The following is a 20,574-nucleotide window of genomic DNA, read 5'->3' on the forward strand; positions in this document are numbered from 1 at the left end:
CGCCCCCGGAGAGCATGTGACTGCTCTGACCAATAGAAAGCATGAAACAAGTCAGAAAAGAGAGAGCTGTGTTTGTAGTACTTCGTATGCTGCTGTACTTATTTGTACTTTTACTGCACTTTTGGTCTTTATTTGATCAGGACAAAAACATAAACTTTATCAAATGAAAACGCTTCGTTTGAGGTTTTATATCAAAAAACTGAATCATGGGAAATGTATTTATATTTTAAAATGACAAAATGAAATCCAACAATAGAAGACTCACCTTTGACCTTTGAACTGTACCTGAGATAACTTCAAGATGGCTGGTTTAGCCCTGGTTTAGTCTGGTTTAGTCCTGGTTTAGACCTGGTTTAGTCCTGGTTTAGACCTGGTTTAGTCCTGGTTTAGACCTGGTTTAGTCCTGGTTTAGTCCTGGTTTAGTCCTGGTTTAGTCCTGGTTTAGACCTGGTTTAGTCCTGGTTTAGTTCTGGTTTAGAGCTGGTTTAGACCTGGTTTAGACCTTGTTTAGACCTGGTTTAGTCCTGGTTTAAACCTGGTTTAGTCCTGGTTTAGACCTGGTTTAGACCTGGTTTAGTCCTGGTTTAGACCTTGTTTAGACCTGGTTTAGTCCTGGTTTAGACCTGGTTTAGTCCTGGTTTAGACCTGGTTTAGTCCTGGTTTAGACCTGGTTTAGTCCTGGTTTAGACCTGGTTTAGACCTGGTTTAGACCTGGTTTAGACCTGGTTTAGTCCTGGTTTAGTCCTGGTTTAGTCCTGGTTTAGACCTGGTTTAGTCCTGGTTTAGTCCTGGTTTAGTCCTGGTTTAGTCCTGGTTTAGTCCTGGTTTAGTTCTGGTTTAGTCCTGGTTTAGTCCTGGTTTAGACCTGGTTTAGTCCTGGTTTAGTCCTGGTTTAGTCCTGGTTTAGACCTGGTTTAGTCCTGGTTTAGACCTGGTTTAGTCCTGGTTTAGTCCTGGTTTAGTCCTGGTTTAGTCCTGGTTTAGACCTGGTTTAGTCCTGGTTTAGTTCTGGTTTAGAGCTGGTTTAGACCTGGTTTAGTCCTGGTTTAGACCTGGTTTAGACCTGGTTTAGTCCTGGTTTAGACCTTGTTTAGACCTGGTTTAGTCCTGGTTTAAACCTGGTTTAGTCCTGGTTTAGACCTGGTTTAGACCTGGTTTAGTCCTGGTTTAGACCTTGTTTAGACCTGGTTTAGTCCTGGTTTAGACCTGGTTTAGTCCTGGTTTAGACCTGGTTTAGTCCTGGTTTAGACCTGGTTTAGTCCTGGTTTAGACCTGGTTTAGACCTGGTTTAGACCTGGTTTAGACCTGGTTTAGTCCTGGTTTAGTCCTGGTTTAGTCCTGGTTTAGACCTGGTTTAGTCCTGGTTTAGTCCTGGTTTAGTCCTGGTTTAGTCCTGGTTTAGTCCTGGTTTAGTTCTGGTTTAGTCCTGGTTTAGTCCTGGTTTAGACCTGGTTTAGTCCTGGTTTAGTCCTGGTTTAGTCCTGGTTTAGACCTGGTTTAGTCCTGGTTTAGACCTGGTTTAGTCCTGGTTTAGTCCTGGTTTAGACCTGGTTTAGTCCTGGTTTAGACCTGGTTTAGTCCTGGTTTAGTCCTGGTTTAGACCTGGTTTAGTCCTGGTTTAGTTGTTAGGGCCCCATGGTCACGTGACTCACTCTGTACCATAAAAACATGTGACGTATTTGAGGTTGTGCAACACGCGACTCTGAACGTTTACACCAGAATGAACCTGAGCCTGAGGACACGAGGACACGAGGACATGAGGACATGAGGACACGAGGACACGAGGACACGAGGCCCCGGGGACCAGAGCCAGAGCCGGGGGACAGTGTGAGGAGGAGCCGGGAGCGCGGAGCAGGTGGGCCCCAACCTATTTTATTAGCGCCACTAATGGTGGTCTCTCTCTCTTCCTCCCCCTTCTAGCTGGGGTCCCCTCCAGAGGCCCCTGGGAGCTTGAGGGTTCTTTGGTATCTTTGCTATTCCTGCACTTTTCTGGACCGAGGGGGCACCTTGGGTCTTGTCTCAGGGCCCCTTTGCACAGCCTACACCTTGGGTCTTGTCTGGTGTGATAGATCAGGGCCTCTGTCCTTCTAACCGGCTCTTTCTAACGTGATATCAGCCACTTGGGCGTGTCTTCCCATATAGGGGCGTGTCCTCATCATCCTCTGTTCCTCATTACAGTCTCAGGGTGCTAGTGTCCAGTCTCAGGGTGCTAGTGTACAGTCTCAGGGTGCTAGTGTACAGTCTCAGGGTGCTAGTGTCCAGTCTCATGGTGCTAGTGTCCAGTCTCATGGTGCTAGTGTCCAGTCTCAGGATGCTAGTGTCCAGTCTCAGGGTGCTAGTGTCCAGTCTCATGGTGCTAGTGTCCAGTCTCAGGGTGCTAGTGTACAGTCTCATGGTGCTAGTGTACAGTCTCATGGTGCTAGTGTCCAGTCTCAGGGTGCTAGTGTACAGTCTCAGGATGCTAGTGTCCAGTCTCAGGATGCTAGTGTCCAGTCTCAGGGTGCTAGTGTCCAGTCTCATGGTGCTAGTGTCCAGTCTCAGGGTGCTAGTGTACAGTCTCAGGGTGCTAGTGTCCAGTCTCAGGGTGCTAGTGTCCAGTCTCAGGGTGCTAGTGTACAGTCTCATGGTGCTAGTGTACAGTCTCATGGTGCTAGTGTCCAGTCTCAGGGTGCTAGTGTCCAGTCTCAGGGTGCTAGTGTCCAGTCTCAGGGTGCTAGTGTACAGTCTCAGGGTGCTAGTGTACAGTCTCAGGGTGCTAGTGTCCCGTCTCAGGGTGCTAGTGTCCAGTCTCAGGGTGCTAGTGTCCAGTGTCTCAGGGTGCTAGTGTCCAGTGTCTCAGGGTGCTAGTGTCCAGTGTCTCAGGGTGCTAGTGTCCAGTCTCAGGGTGCTAGTGTCCGGTCTCAGGGTGCTAGTGTCCGGTCTCAGGGTGCTAGTGTCCGGTCTCAGGGTGCTAGTGTCCAGTCTCAGGGTGCTAGTGTCCGGTCTCAGGGTGCTAGTGTCCGGTCTCAGGGTGCTAGTGTATGGTCTCAGGGTGCTAGTGTCCGGTCTCAGGGTGCTAGTGTATGGTCTCAGGGTGCTAGTGTCCGGTCTCAGGGGGCTAGTGTCCGGTCTCAGGGTGCTAGTGTATGGTCTCAGGGTGCTAGTGTCCAGTCTCAGGGTGCTAGTGTCCGGTCTCAGGGTGCTAGTGTCCGGTCTCAGGGTGCTAGTGTCCGGTCTCAGGGTGCTAGTGTCCGGTCTCAGGGTGCTAGTGTCCGGTCTCAGGGTGCTAGTGTCCGGTCTCAGGGTGCTAGTGTCCGGTCTCAGGGTGCTAGTGTCCGGTCTCAAGGTGCTAGTGTCCGGTCTCAGGGTGCTAGTGTACAGTCTCAGGGTGCTAGTGTCCGGTCTCAGGGTGCTAGTGTCCGGTCTCAGGGTGCTAGTGTCCGGTCTCAGGGTGCTAGTGTACAGTCTCAGGGTGCTAGTGTACAGTCTCAGGGTGCTAGTGTACAGTCTCAGGGTGCTAGTGTACAGTCTCAGGGTGCTAGTGTCCGGTCTCAGGGTGCTAGTGTCCGGTCTCAGGGTGCTAGTGTACAGTCTCAGGGTGCTAGTGTCCGGTCTCAGGGTGCTAGTGTCCGGTCTCAGGGTGCTAGTGTCCAGTCTCAGGGTGCTAGTGTCCGGTCTCAGGGTGCTAGTGTCCGGTCTCAGGGTGCTAGTGTACAGTCTCAGGGTGCTAGTGTCCGGTCTCAGGGTGCTAGTGTACAGTCTCAGGGTGCTAGTGTACAGTCTCAGGGTGCCAGTGTCCAGTCTCAGGGTGCTAGTGTACAGTCTCAGGGTGCTAGTGTCCAGTCTCAGGGTGCTAGTGTCCAGTCTCAGGGTGCTAGTGTCCAGTCTCAGGGTGCTAGTGTCCGGTCTCAGGGTGCTAGTGTACAGTCTCAGGGTGCTAGTGTCCGGTCTCAGGGTGCTAGTGTCCAGTCTCAGGGTGCTAGTGTCCAGTCTCAGGGTGCTAGTGTCCGGTCTCAGGGTGCTAGTGTCCAGTCTCAGGGTGCTAGTGTCCGGTCTCAGGGTGCTAGTGTCCGGTCTCAGGGTGCTAGTGTACAGTCTCAGGGTGCTAGTGTCCAGTCTCAGGGTGCTAGTGTCCAGTCTCAGGGTGCTAGTGTCCAGTCTCAGGGTGCTAGTGTCCAGTCTCAGGGTGCTAGTGTCCGGTCTCAGGGTGCTAGTGTCCAGTCTCAGGGTGCTAGTGTCCAGTCTCAGGGTGCTAGTGTCCAGTCTCAGGGTGCTAGTGTCCAGTCTCAGGGTGCTAGTGTCCGGTCTCAGGGTGCTAGTGTCCAGTCTCAGGGTGCTAGTGTCCAGTCTCAGGGTGCTAGTGTCCAGTCTCAGGGTGCTAGTGTACAGTCTCAGGGTGCTAGAACATTATTATGGTCCAAAGTAAAGGAGGAATATTCTGTGTTTCAGAGATGGATGGGCCCCGGGCCCCGCCTCTGCCCAAAGGAGGAGCCTCGGACCCCTGCTGTGCCCCCTGGCCCTCGCCTGGCCCCAGCCGTCGCCTCCCGGAGCCCCGCCTCCTCCCGGAGCTTGGGTGGAACCTGTCGTTGGCGGGCTGTGGCTTCAGGGCCCTCTACCACCTCGGGGCCCTCAGTTGTCTCCTGGAGCACGAGCCTGAGCTGGTGCTCAGAGCCGCTCGCTTCAGCGGCGCCTCCTCTGGCAGTTTGGTGGCAGCAGCACTCGCCGTGAACGTCCCGCTCAGTGAGTGAGGCTCCTGAGAGGTCAGAGGTCAGAGGAGCAGAGCAGCAGAGGGTCAGAGGAGCAGAGGTCAGAGGAGCAGAGGTCAGAGGAGCAGAGCAGCAGAGGTCAGAGGAGCAGAGGTCAGAGGAGCAGAGGTCAGAGCAGCAGAGGTCAGAGCAGCAGAGGTCAGAGGAGCAGAGGTCAGAGGAGCAGAGGTCAGAGCAGCAGAGGTCAGAGGAGCAGAGGTCAGAGCAGCAGAGGTCAGAGGAGCAGAGCAGCAGAGGTCAGAGGAGCAGAGGTCAGAGGAGCAGAGCAGCAGAGGTCAGAGGAGCAGAGGTCAGAGGAGCAGAGGTCAGAGCAGCAGAGGTCAGAGGAGCAGAGGTCAGAGCAGCAGAGGTCAGAGGAGCAGAGGTCAGAGGAGCAGAGGTCAGAGCAGCAGAGGTCAGAGGAGCAGAGGTCAGAGCAGCAGAGGTCAGAGGAGCAGAGGTCAGAGCAGCAGAGGTCAGAGGAGCAGAGGTCAGAGCAGCAGAGGTCAGAGGAGCAGAGGTCAGAGCAGCAGAGGTCAGAGGAGCAGAGGTCAGAGGAGCAGAGGTCAGAGGAGCAGAGCAGCAGAGGTCAGAGGAGCAGAGGTCAGAGGAGCAGAGGTCAGAGGAGCAGAGCAGCAGAGGTCAGAGGAGCAGAGGTCAGAGGAGCAGAGGTCAGAGCAGCAGAGGTCAGAGCAGCAGAGGTCAGAGGAGCAGAGGTCAGAGGAGCAGAGGTCAGAGCAGCAGAGGTCAGAGGAGCAGAGGTCAGAGCAGCAGAGGTCAGAGGAGCAGAGCAGCAGAGGTCAGAGGAGCAGAGGTCAGAGGAGCAGAGCAGCAGAGGTCAGAGGAGCAGAGGTCAGAGGAGCAGAGGTCAGAGCAGCAGAGGTCAGAGGAGCAGAGGTCAGAGCAGCAGAGGTCAGAGGAGCAGAGGTCAGAGCAGCAGAGGTCAGAGGAGCAGAGGTCAGAGCAGCAGAGGTCAGAGGAGCAGAGCAGCAGAGGTCAGAGGAGCAGAGGTCAGAGCAGCAGAGGTCAGAGGAGCAGAGGTCAGAGCAGCAGAGGTCAGAGGAGCAGAGGTCAGAGCAGCAGAGGTCAGAGGAGCAGAGGTCAGAGGAGCAGAGGTCAGAGGAGCAGAGCAGCAGAGGTCAGAGGAGCAGAGGTCAGAGGAGCAGAGGTCAGAGGAGCAGAGGTCAGAGCAGCAGAGGTCAGAGGAGCAGAGGTCAGAGGAGCAGAGGTCAGAGGAGCAGAGGTCAGAGGAGCAGAGCAGCAGAGGTCAGAGGAGCAGAGGTCAGAGGAGCAGAGGTCAGAGGAGCAGAGGTCAGAGCAGCAGAGGTCAGAGGAGCAGAGGTCAGAGCAGCAGAGGTCAGAGGAGCAGAGGTCAGAGGAGCAGAGGTCAGAGCAGCAGAGGTCAGAGCAGCAGAGGTCTGAACCTGGTTTAGTCCTGGTCTTGGTTTCTTCAGGTTTGTTGGCCTCTGAGCTGGTTTCCATAGCGATGGAGGCGCGGCTTCTCTCGGTGGGCGTGTTCCATCCGTCCTTCAGTCTGCTGCGACGAACACGTGACTCTCTGCTCAAGCTCCTCCCCCTGGATGCTCATGAACACGCCTCCCGCCGCCTCTGTGTCTCCCTCACCAGAGTGCATGATGGGAAAAACCTGAGGGTGACGCACTTCAGGAGCCGAGAGGAGCTCGTGCAGGTCATCCTCTGCATCATCCACATCCTCTGCATCATCCACATCCTCTGCATCATCCACATCCTCTGCATCATCCACATCCTCTGCATCATCCACACATCCTCTGCATCATCCACATCCTCTGCATCATCCACACATCCTCTGCATCATCCACATCCTCTGCATCATCCACATCCTCTGCATCATCCACATCCTCTGCATCATCCACACATCCTCTGCATCATCCACACATCCTCTGCATCATCCACATCCTCTGCATCATCCACATCCTCTGCATCATCCACATCCTCTGCATCATCCACACATCCTCTGCATCATCCACACATCCTCTGCATCATCCACATCCTCTGCATCATCCACATCCTCTGCATCATCCACACATCCTCTGCATCATCCACACATCCTCTGCATCATCCACATCCTCTGCATCATCCACATCCTCTGCATCATCCACATCCTCTGCATCATCCACATCCTCTGCATCATCCACATCCTCTGCATCATCCACATATCCTCTGCATCATCCACACATCCTCTGCATCATCCACATCCTCTGCATCATCCACATCCTCTGCATCATCCACATATCCTCTGCATCATCCACATCCTCTGCATCATCCACACATCCTCTGCATCATCCACACATCCTCTGCATCATCCACACATCCTCTGCATCATCCACATCCTCTGCATCATCCACATATCCTCTGCATCATCCACACATCCTCTGCATCATCCACATCCTCTGCATCATCCACATCCTCTGCATCATCCACATCCACTGCATCATCCACATCCTCTGCATCATCCACATCCTCTGCATCCTCTTTGTGTTTGCAGGTTTTATTGTGCAGCTGTTTCTTCCCAGTTTATTGTGGATTCATCCCTCCAACTTACAAAGGAGAGGTACTACTACTACTACTACTACTACTACTACTACTGCTGCTGCTGCTGCTGCTGCTGCTGCTGCTGCTGCTGCTGCTGCTGCTGCTGCTGCTGCTGCTGCTGCTGCTGCTGCTGCTGCTGCTGCTACTACTACTACTACTACTACTACTACTACTACTATGTCCTCAGAGCTTCATGGACGGGGCCCTCAGCGATAACCAGCCTCTGTCTGAGCTTCAGACTCTGAGCTTTTCACCCTTTTCTGGAGAATCTGACATTTGCCCCAAAGAGACGGGATTCTCCCCCATCCAGGTGAGTTTAGAGTTTAACTCTAAGATTTAGAGTTTAACTCTAAGATTTAGAGTTTAACTCTAAGATTTAGAGTTTAAGTCTAAGATTTAGAGTTTAAGTCTAAGGTTTAGAGTTTAAGTCTGAGTTTTAGAGTGTTTTTCAGGTTTGTTTTGGAAACGTGTCGATCGAAGTCAACACTGGAAATGTTTATCGAGTTTGGACCTCGTTCCTGCCCCAGAGTCCTGAGGTACTAGTACTACTAATACTACTGCAGTACTAGTACTACTAATACTACTGCAGTACTAGTACTACTAATACTACTGCAGTACTAGTACTACTAATACTACTGCAGTACTAGTACTACCAATACTACTGCAGTACTAGTACTACTAATACTACTGCAGTACTAGTACTACTAATACTACTGCAGTACTAGTACTACTAATACTACTGCAGTACTAGTACTACCAATACTACTGCAGTACTAGTACTACCAATACTACTGCTGTACTAGTACTACCAATACTACTGCAGTACTAGTACTACCAATACTACTGCAGTACTAGTACTACCAATACTACTGCAGTACTAGTACTACCAATACTACTGCAGTACTAGTACTACTAATACTACTGCAGTACTAGTACTACCAATGTACTAGTACTACCAATACTACTGCAGTACTAGTACTACCAATACTACTGCAGTACTAGTACTACCAATGTACTAGTACTACCAATACTACTGCAGTACTAGTACTACCAATACTACTGCAGTACTAGTACTACCAATACTACTGCAGTACTAGTACTACCAATACTACTGCAGTACTAGTACTACCAATACTACTGCAGTACAAGTACTACCAATACTACTGCTGTACTAGTACTACCAATACTACTGCAGTACTAGTACTACCAATACTACTGCTGTACTAGTACTACTAATACTACTGCAGTACTAGTACTACCAATACTACTGCAGTACTAGTACTACCAATACTACTGCTGTACTAGTACTACTAATACTACTGCAGTACTAGTACTACCAATACTACTGCAGTACTAGTACTACCAATACTACTGCAGTACTAGTACTACCAATACTACTGCAGTACTAGTACTACCAATACTACTGCAGTACTAGTACTACCAATGTACTAGTACTACCAATACTACTGCAGTACTAGTACTACCAATACTACTGCAGTACTAGTACTACCAATACTACTGCAGTACTAGTACTACCAATACTACTGCTGTACTAGTACTACCAATACTACTGCAGTACTAGTACTACCAATACTACTGCAGTACTAGTACTACCAATACTACTGCTGTACTAGTACTACCAATACTACTGCAGTACTAGTACTACCAATACTACTGCAGTACTAGTACTACCAATACTACTGCTGTACTTGTACTACTAATACTACTGCAGTACTAGTACTACCAATACTACTGCAGTAATAGTACTACCAATACTACTGCAGTACTAGTACTACCAATACTACTGCAGTACTAGTACTACCAATACTACTGCAGTACTAGTACTACCAATACTACTGCAGTACTAGTACTACTAATACTACTGCAGTACTAGTACTACCAATGTACTAGTACTACCAATACTACTGCAGTACTAGTACTACCAATACTACTGCAGTACTAGTACTACCAATACTACTGCAGTACTAGTACTACCAATACTACTGCAGTACTAGTACTACCAATGTACTAGTACTACCAATACTACTGCAGTACTAGTACTACCAATACTACTGCAGTACTAGTACTACCAATACTACTGCAGTACTAGTACTACTAATACTACTGCAGTAATAGTACTACCAATACTACTGCAGTACTAGTACTACCAATACTACTGCAGTACTAGTACTACCAATACTACTGCAGTACTAGTACTACTAATACTACTGCAGTACTAGTACTACCAATGTACTAGTACTACCAATACTACTGCAGTACTAGTACTACCAATACTACTGCAGTACTAGTACTACTAATACTACTGCAGTACTAGTACTACCAATGTACTAGTACTACCAATACTACTGCAGTACTAGTACTACCAATACTACTGCAGTACTAGTACTACCAATGTACTAGTACTACCAATACTACTGCAGTACTAGTACTACCAATACTACTGCAGTACTAGTACTACCAATACTACTGCAGTACTAGTACTACCAATACTACTGCTGTACTAGTACTACCAATACTACTGCAGTACTAGTACTACCAATACTACTGCAGTACTAGTACTACCAATACTACTGCAGTACTAGTACTACCAATACTACTGCAGTACTAGTACTACCAATACTACTGCAGTACTAGTGCTACCAATACTACTGCTGTACTAGTACTACCAATACTACTGCAGTACTAGTACTACCAATACTACTGCAGTACTAGTACTACCAATACTACTGCAGTACTAGTACTACCAATACTACTGCAGTACTAGTACTACTGCAGTACTAGTACTACCAATACTACTGCTGTACTAGTACTACTAATAATACTGCAGTACTAGTACTACCAATACTACTGCTGTACTAGTACTACTAATACTACTGCAGTACTAGTACTACCAATACTACTGCTGTACTAGTACTACTAATACTACTGCAGTACTAGTACTACCAATACTACTGCAGTACTAGTACTACCAATACTACTGCTGTACTAGTACTACTAATACTACTGCAGTACTAGTACTACCAATACTACTGCAGTACTAGTACTACCAATACTACTGCAGTACTAGTACTACCAATACTACTGCAGTACTAGTACTACCAATACTACTGCAGTACTAGTACTACCAATGTACTAGTACTACCAATACTACTGCAGTACTAGTACTACCAATACTACTGCAGTACTAGTACTACCAATACTACTGCAGTACTAGTACTACCAATACTACTGCAGTACTAGTGCTACCAATACTACTGCAGTACTAGTGCTACCAATACTACTGCTGTACTAGTGCTACCAATACTACTGCAGTACTAGTACTACCAATACTACTGCAGTACTAGTACTACCAATACTACTGCAGTACTAGTACTACCAATACTACTGCAGTACTAGTACTACCAATACTACTGCAGTACTAGTACTACCAATACTACTGCAGTACTAGTACTACCAATACTACTGCAGTACAAGTACTACCAATACTACTGCAGTACAAGTACTACCAATACTACTGCAGTACTAGTACTACCAATACTACTGCAGTACTAGTACTACCAATACTACTGCTGTACTAGTACTACCAATACTACTGCAGTACTAGTACTACCAATACTACTGCTGTACTAGTACTACCAATACTACTGCAGTACTAGTACTACTAATACTACTGCAGTACTAGTACTACCAATACTACTGCAGTACTAGTACTACCAATACTACTGCAGTACTAGTACTACCAATACTACTGCAGTACTAGTACTACCAATACTACTGCAGTACTAGTACTACCAATACTACTGCAGTACTAGTACTACTGCAGTACTAGTACTACCAATACTACTGCTGTACTAGTACTACTAATACTACTGCAGTACTAGTACTACCAATACTACTGCTGTACTAGTACTACTAATACTACTGCAGTACTAGTACTACCAATACTACTGCAGTACTAGTACTACCAATACTACTGCTGTACTAGTACTACTAATACTACTGCAGTACTAGTACTACCAATACTACTGCTGTACTAGTACTACTAATACTACTGCAGTACTAGTACTACCAATACTACTGCAGTACTAGTACTACCAATACTACTGCTGTACTAGTACTACTAATACTACTGCAGTACTAGTACTACCAATACTACTGCAGTACTAGTACTACCAATACTACTGCAGTACTAGTACTACCAATACTACTGCAGTACTAGTACTACTAATACTACTGCAGTACTAGTACTACCAATGTACTAGTACTACCAATACTACTGCAGTACTAGTACTACCAATACTACTGCAGTACTAGTACTACCAATACTACTGCAGTACTAGTACTACCAATACTACTGCAGTACTAGTACTACCAATACTACTGCAGTACTAGTGCTACCAATACTACTGCAGTACTAGTGCTACCAATACTACTGCAGTACTAGTGCTACCAATACTACTGCTGTACTAGTACTACCAATACTACTGCAGTACTAGTACTACCAATACTACTGCAGTACTAGTACTACCAATACTACTGCAGTACAAGTACTACCAATACTACTGCTGTACTAGTACTACCAATACTACTGCAGTACTAGTACTACCAATACTACTGCTGTACTAGTACTACCAATACTACTGCAGTACTAGTACTACCAATACTACTGCTGTACTAGTACTACCAATACTACTGCAGTACTAGTACTACTAATACTACTGCAGTACTAGTACTACCAATACTACTGCAGTACTAGTACTACCAATACTACTGCAGTACTAGTGCTACCAATACTACTGCAGTACTAGTGCTACCAATACTACTGCAGTACTAGTACTACCAATACTACTGCAGTACTAGTACTACCAATACTACTGCAGTACTAGTGCTACCAATACTACTGCTGTACTAGTACTACCAATACTACTGCAGTACTAGTACTACCAATACTACTGCAGTACTAGTACTACCAATACTACTGCAGTACTAGTACTACCAATACTACTGCAGTACTAGTACTACTGCAGTACTAGTACTACCAATACTACTGCTGTACTAGTACTACTAATACTACTGCAGTACTAGTACTACCAATACTACTGCTGTACTAGTACTACTAATACTACTGCAGTACTAGTACTACCAATACTACTGCAGTACTAGTACTACCAATACTACTGCTGTACTAGTACTACTAATACTACTGCAGTACTAGTACTACCAATACTACTGCAGTACTAGTACTACCAATACTACTGCAGTACTAGTACTACCAATACTACTGCAGTACTAGTACTACCAATACTACTGCAGTACTAGTACTACCAATGTACTAGTACTACCAATACTACTGCAGTACTAGTACTACCAATACTACTGCAGTACTAGTACTACCAATACTACTGCAGTACTAGTACTACCAATACTACTGCAGTACTAGTGCTACCAATACTACTGCAGTACTAGTGCTACCAATACTACTGCAGTACTAGTGCTACCAATACTACTGCTGTACTAGTACTACCAATACTACTGCAGTACTAGTACTACCAATACTACTGCAGTACTAGTACTACCAATACTACTGCAGTACTAGTACTACCAATACTACTGCAGTACTAGTACTACCAATACTACTGCAGTACTAGTACTACCAATACTACTGCAGTACAAGTACTACCAATACTACTGCTGTACTAGTACTACCAATACTACTGCAGTACTAGTACTACCAATACTACTGCTGTACTAGTACTACCAATACTACTGCAGTACTAGTACTACCAATACTACTGCTGTACTAGTACTACCAATACTACTGCAGTACTAGTACTACTAATACTACTGCAGTACTAGTACTACCAATACTACTGCAGTACTAGTACTACCAATACTACTGCAGTACTAGTACTACCAATACTACTGCAGTACTAGTGCTACCAATACTACTGCTGTACTAGTACTACCAATACTACTGCAGTACTAGTACTACCAATACTACTGCAGTACTAGTACTACCAATACTACTGCAGTACTAGTACTACTGCAGTACTAGTACTACCAATACTACTGCTGTACTAGTACTACTAATACTACTGCAGTACTAGTACTACCAATACTACTGCTGTACTAGTACTACTAATACTACTGCAGTACTAGTACTACCAATACTACTGCAGTACTAGTACTACCAATACTACTGCTGTACTAGTACTACTAATACTACTGCAGTACTAGTACTACCAATACTACTGCTGTACTAGTACTACTAATACTACTGCAGTACTAGTACTACCAATACTACTGCAGTACTAGTACTACCAATACTACTGCTGTACTAGTACTACTAATACTACTGCAGTACTAGTACTACCAATACTACTGCAGTACTAGTACTACCAATACTACTGCAGTACTAGTACTACCAATACTACTGCAGTACTAGTACTACTAATACTACTGCAGTACTAGTACTACCAATGTACTAGTACTACCAATACTACTGCAGTACTAGTACTACCAATACTACTGCAGTACTAGTGCTACCAATACTACTGCAGTACTAGTGCTACCAATACTACTGCAGTACTAGTGCTACCAATACTACTGCTGTACTAGTACTACCAATACTACTGCAGTACTAGTACTACCAATACTACTGCAGTACTAGTACTACCAATACTACTGCAGTACAAGTACTACCAATACTACTGCTGTACTAGTACTACCAATACTACTGCAGTACTAGTACTACCAATACTACTGCTGTACTAGTACTACCAATACTACTGCAGTACTAGTACTACCAATACTACTGCTGTACTAGTACTACCAATACTACTGCAGTACTAGTACTACTAATACTACTGCAGTACTAGTACTACCAATACTACTGCAGTACTAGTACTACCAATACTACTGCAGTACTAGTACTACCAATACTACTGCAGTACTAGTACTACCAATACTACTGCAGTACTAGTGCTACCAATACTACTGCTGTACCAGTACTACCAATACTACTGCAGTACTAGTACTACCAATACTACTGCAGTACTAGTACTACCAATACTACTGCAGTACTAGTACTACTGCAGTACTAGTACTACCAATACTACTGCTGTACTAGTACTACTAATACTACTGCAGTACTAGTACTACCAATACTACTGCTGTACTAGTACTACTAATACTACTGCAGTACTAGTACTACCAATACTACTGCTGTACTAGTACTACCAATACTACTGCAGTACTAGTACTACTAATACTACTGCAGTACTAGTACTACCAATACTACTGCAGTACTAGTACTACCAATACTACTGCAGTACTAGTACTACCAATACTACTGCAGTACTAGTGCTACCAATACTACTGCAGTACTAGTACTACCAATACTACTGCAGTACTAGTACTACCAATACTACTGCAGTACTAGTGCTACCAATACTACTGCTGTACTAGTACTACCAATACTACTGCAGTACTAGTACTACCAATACTACTGCAGTACTAGTACTACCAATACTACTGCAGTACTAGTACTACTGCAGTACTAGTACTACCAATACTACTGCTGTACTAGTACTACTAATACTACTGCAGTACTAGTACTACCAATACTACTGCTGTACTAGTACTACTAATACTACTGCAGTACTAGTACTACCAATACTACTGCAGTACTAGTACTACCAATACTACTGCAGTACTAGTACTACCAATACTACTGCAGTACTAGTACTACCAATGTACTAGTACTACCAATACTACTGCAGTACTAGTACTACCAATACTACTGCAGTACTAGTACTACCAATACTACTGCAGTACTAGTACTACTAATACTACCAAGGCAAGGCAAGTTTATTTGTAGAGCACATTTCATACACAAGGCAATTCAAAGTGCTTCACAGCAGGAAAAATGCATTCAAATCACAAAGAAATTACAGAAACAGAAATACAATAAAATTAACTAAATTAAAAATTATCAATCCAACTGATTTTCTAAACTAATAAAATCACAAACAAAAGAGAAGAGTGCAAAGAAAAAATCCTTTCAGTCATATGCGCAGCTAAACAAAACTGTTTTTAGCTTAGATTTGAACATTGTCAGAGCAGAACCTGTCTCACATCTTCAGGAAGACTGTTCCAGATTTTAGCTGCATAAAACTGAAACGCAGATTCCCCATGTTTAGTCCTGACTCTGGGCACCCGCAGGAGGCCGGTCCATGTTTAGTCCTGACTCTGGCACCAGCAGGAGGCCGCTCCATGTTTAGTCCTGACTCTGGCACCAGCAGGAGGCCGCTCCATGTTTAGTCCTGACTCTGGCACCAGCAGGAGGCCGGTCCATGTTTAGTCCTGACTCTGGCACCAGCAGGAGGCCGGTCCATGTTTAGTCCTGACTCTGGCACCAGCAGGAGGCCGCTCCATGTTTAGTCCTGACTCTGGCACCAGCAGGAGGCCGGTCCATGTTTAGTCCTGACTCTGGCACCAGCAGGAGGCCGCTCCATGTTTAGTCCTGACTCTGGCACCAGCAGGAGGCCGGTCCATGTTTAGTCCTGACTCTGGCACCAGCAGGAGGCCGCTCCATGTTTAGTCCTGACTCTGGCACCAGCAGGAGGCCGGTCCATGTTTAGTCCTGACTCTGGCACCAGCAGGAGGCCGCTCCATGTTTAGTCCTGACTCTGGCACCAGCAGGAGGCTGGTCCATGTTTAGTCCTGACTCTGGCACCAGCAGGAGGCCGGTCCCTGAGGTCCTCAGAGTCCGAGATGGTTCATATGGCACTAACATATCCAAGATGTACTTTGGTGCTAGGCCATGGAGAGACTTGTACACAAGCAGAGCTGCTTTAAAGTCTATTCTCTGAGCCACAGGGGGCAGTGCAGAGACCTGAGAACAGGACTGTGATCATACTTCCTGGTTCTAGTCAGGACTAATGTGATGGTACTTCCTGGTTCTAGTCAGGACCCGAGCAGCAGCGTTCTGGATGTACTGCAGCTGTTTTACAGCTCGTTTGGAGAGACCAGTGAGCAGGCCGTTACAGTAGTCTAATCTACTGGAGACAAACGTGTGGATAAGTCTCTCTAAATCTGGTTTTGACACTATATTTTTGATTTTGGCAATGTTTTTTAGATGGTAAAAAGCTGCTGATGTTATTGATTTGACGTGGCTGTTAAAGTTCAAGTCTGAGTCCATTATTACCCCCAGATTTCTAATTTGGTTTGTAGGTTTTAGAGCGAGACTCTGGAGGTGACCGCTAACACTTTCTCTTTGTTTCTGTGGGCCAAAAACGATTATTTCAGTCTTGTCTGAGTTCAGCTGGAGAGAGTTGTTTTGCCTCCACAAACTGATCTGTTGGATGCAGTGACAGAGTGAATCTACTGGTCCATATTCACCTGCCGACAGTGAAACATAGATCTGAGTGTCGTCTGCATAATTGTGATAGGACACATTTTCACTGCGTATCAACTGACCTAACGGCAGCATGTAGAGGTTGAACAGAAGGGGACCCAGGACTGACCCTTGGGGCACTCCACAGGTCAGGGTCATGTGGTCTGAGACACAAAGTACTTCCTGTCTTCCAGATAGGACCTTAACCAGTTTAGGGCAGTGCCAGTGATGCCCACCCAGTCCTCTAGTCTCTGTAAGAGGATCCCATGATCGACAGTGTCAAAAGTAGCACTCAGATCTAACAGAATTAAGACTGAGGCTTTGCCCGTGTCAGTGTTCAGGCGGATGTCATTTGTCACCTTGACAAGAGCAGTCTCAGTGCTGTGATGAGGTCTAAAACCTGACTGAAAAACATCAAATGAGTTGTTTATTAAGAGGAAATCTGTGAGCTGTTGGTAAACAACCTTTTCAAGGACTTTGCCCCAAAATGGCAGATTAGAGATGGGCCGGTAATGACTCAGTACTGCGGCATCAAGACTGCTCTTCTTTAGGAGAGGCTTTATGACCGCAGTTTTCAAAGACATTGGGAATGTTCCAGATTGAAGCGACATGTTAACTATGTGAGTGAGTGGTGCTAACAAACTGTTCAGCACAGACTTTAGAAATCTGGTGGGTAACACATCAAGGCAGCATGTAGATGAACTCAGACTGGTGATGATCTCATGGACAGTTTTATCAGTTACTGGTGCAAAGTGAGTTAGCTCTAAGTGTCTTGGTGGTTTTAGGGTAATTTTTTGCATTGTGGGATTTATAGCATTTTTAATGCCCTGAACTTTGTCATTAAAGAATAATGCAAACTCATTACACTTGGATGTGGAAATGAGTTCTAACGGCAGCTGAGCTGGAGGGTTTGTTAATCTGTTACTGTGGCAACAGGACACGCGAGTTGTTACTGCAGCTTCCAATTATTTCAGAAAACCAATACTACTGCAGTACTAGTACTGCCAATACTAATACAGTACTAGTACTGCCAATACTAATACTACTGCAGTACTAGTACTGCCAATACCAATACTACTGCAGAGCTAGTACTACCAATACTACTGCAGTGCTAGTATTGCCACTACTACTACTACTACTGCAGTACTAGTATTGCCACTACTACTGCAGTACTAGTATTGCCACTACTACTACTACTACTGCAGTACTAGTATTGCCACTACTACTACTACTACTGCAGTACTAGTATTGCCACTACTACTACTACTACTGCAGTACTAGTATTGCCACTACTACTACTGCAGTACTAGTATTGCCACTACTACTACTACTACAGTACTAGTATTGCCACTACTACTACTACTGCAGTACTAGTATTGCCACTACTACTACTACTACTGCAGTACTAGTATTGCCACTACTACTGCAGTACTACTACTACAGTACTAGTATTGCCACTACTACTACTGCAGTACTAGTATTGCCACTACTACTGCAGTACTACTACTACTGCAGTACTAGTATTGCCGCCACTACCACTGCCACTACTACTGCAGTACTAGAAATACGTATTAGTACTACCAATACTACTGCAGAACTAGTACTACTGCAATACTAGTACTACCAATACTACTGCAATACTAGTACTACCAATACTACTGCAGTACTAGTACTACCAATACTACTGCAGTACTAGTACTACCAATACTACTGCAGTACTAGTACTACCAATACTACTGCAGTAGTACTACTACCACCACCATCAATATACTACTACTACTACTACTACCAATACTAATACTGCAGTGCTAGTACTACCAATACTAATACTACTGCAGTACTAGTACTGCCAATACCAATACTACTGCAGAGCTAGTACTACCAATACTACTGCAGTGCTAGTATTGCCACTACTACTACTACTACTGCAGTACTAGTATTGCCACTACTACTGCAGTACTAGTATTGCCACTTCTACTACTACTGCAGTACTAGTATTGCCACTACTACTACTACTACTGCAGTACTAGTATTGCCACTACTACTACTACTACTGCAGTACTAGTATTGCCACTACTACTACTGCAGTACTAGTATTGCCACTACTACTACTACTACAGTACTAGTATTGCCACTACTACTACTACTACAGTACTAGTATTGCCACTACTACTACTACTGCAGTACTAGTATTGCCACTACTACTACTACTACTGCAGTACTAGTATTGCCACTACTACTGCAGTACTACTACTACAGTACTAGTATTGCCACTACTACTACTGCAGTACTAGTATTGCCACTACTACTACTACTACTGCAGTACTAGTATTGCCACTACTACTGCAGTACTACTACTACAGTACTAGTATTGCCACTACTACTACTGCAGTACTAGTATTGCCACTACTACTGCAGTACTACTACTACTGCAGTACTAGTATTGCCGCCACTACCACTGCCACTGCCACTACCACTACTACTGCAGTACTAGAAATACGTATTAGTACTACCAATACTACTGCAATACTAGTACTACTGCAATACTAGTACTACCAATACTACTGCAGTACTAGTACTACCAATACTACTGCAGTAGTACTACTACCACCATCAATATACTACTACTACTACCAATACTAATACTACTGCAGAACTAGTACTACTAATAAAACATTCATGATCTTTACTGTTGAATCATGTCAACAAAACAATAAATACACATGTGACTTGCACCATGTGACTTCATGTGACTTGCACCATGTGACTTGCACCATGTGACTTGCACCATGTGACTTGCACCATGTGACACGATGACACCATGTCACTTGCACCATGTGACACCATGTGACTTGCACCATGTGACACCATGACACCATGTGACTTGCACCATGTCACTTGTACCATGTGACTTGCACCATGTGACTTGCACCATGTGACTTCATGTGACACCATGTGACTTGCACCATGTGACTTGCACCATGTGACTTGTACCATGTGACTTGCACCATGTGACTTGCACCATGTGACCTGTGCAGGTGCTGCTGCACACCTGTGTGGGCGGTTACACAGACGCTCTGCGCTTCATCTCACGCTCAGGTCAGAACAAGCTTCAGGCTCATGTTGGTGTAATTCCTCCATCGTCCAGCAGAGGTCAGTGTCTGGAGACACAAACATGAGATCTGCTGCAGGTGCCGCTCGGAGAAGCTCCTGGAAGAGGAACATCTGCAGAGGAACCGAGGAGAGGAACATCTGCAGAGGAACCGAGGAGAGGAACATCTGCAGAGGAACCGAGGAGAGGAACATCTGCAGAGGAACCGAGGAGAGGAACATCTGCAGAGGAACCGAGGAGAGCCAGATCCTGCCTCCAGAGATCAGACGAGGTTTGTCCAGATCCACCTCACGTTTCAGAAGAAAAACTCTTCTGTTCAGATGTTTCTTCTGTTCAGCTGTTTCTTCTGTTTGCTCAGTGCTGGTTTCTGCCTGTTACGAGTCAGATCCTCGTACACCCGAGCACTTCTCAGCCCCGCCTCTGCTCTCTGTGGTCCTGGGTCTAGTCCTGGATCTGGTCCTGGTTCTGATCCGACTCGTCCTTCTGCCGTTTGGACTCCTCCTGAAGCTCTCCTTCAGGTACGTAAGACCATGATGCTTTGCTTCCGTGACCGCTGTAGTGACCGCTCGCTGTAGTGACCGCTGCTCTTTCTCCCGCAGACGTTTGACCCTGAGCTGCAGCGTCAGAACTGAAACGTCTCGTCCTGAGAAAAGTCCAGACCCTGAACATTTAATCACCCTCGTGTCTGACCCTTATTTTTAAATAAATGACTGATTTTATGGTGATTTTGGTCTAAACTTTTTGAACAT

The 20,574-nt window shown here is 45.7% G+C and overlaps 1 protein-coding gene across 2 annotated transcripts; it reads left to right on the plus strand.

Annotated features, from left to right (window-relative positions):
• The first annotated feature begins 1,683 nt into the window (after positions 1-1,683).
• On the plus strand, positions 1,684-20,544 carry LOC140349537 (patatin-like phospholipase domain-containing protein 4). 2 transcript variants are annotated; one of them, XM_072435914.1, is made up of 10 exons: positions 1,684-1,855; positions 4,429-4,719; positions 6,179-6,411; positions 7,249-7,314; positions 7,483-7,605; positions 7,748-7,831; positions 19,752-19,812; positions 19,905-20,096; positions 20,184-20,343; positions 20,425-20,544. In XM_072435914.1, the coding sequence occupies exons 1-10, from the start codon at positions 1,765-1,767 to the stop codon at positions 20,525-20,527; spliced, it is 1,404 nt and encodes a 467-aa protein (XP_072292015.1). In that variant the 5' UTR covers positions 1,684-1,764; the 3' UTR covers positions 20,528-20,544. The 2 variants fall into 2 exon arrangements, with proteins under 2 accessions (XP_072292015.1, XP_072292016.1); XM_072435915.1 differs by lacking the exons at positions 7,483-7,605; positions 7,748-7,831.
• Positions 20,545-20,574: the final 30 nt, after the last annotated feature.

Source organism: Eucyclogobius newberryi, unplaced genomic scaffold, assembly GCF_026437365.1.
Source record: "Eucyclogobius newberryi isolate DKJ021-1_F unplaced genomic scaffold, fEucNew1.0.hap1 SCAF_7, whole genome shotgun sequence".
NCBI lineage: Eukaryota > Metazoa > Chordata > Actinopteri > Gobiiformes > Gobiidae > Eucyclogobius > Eucyclogobius newberryi.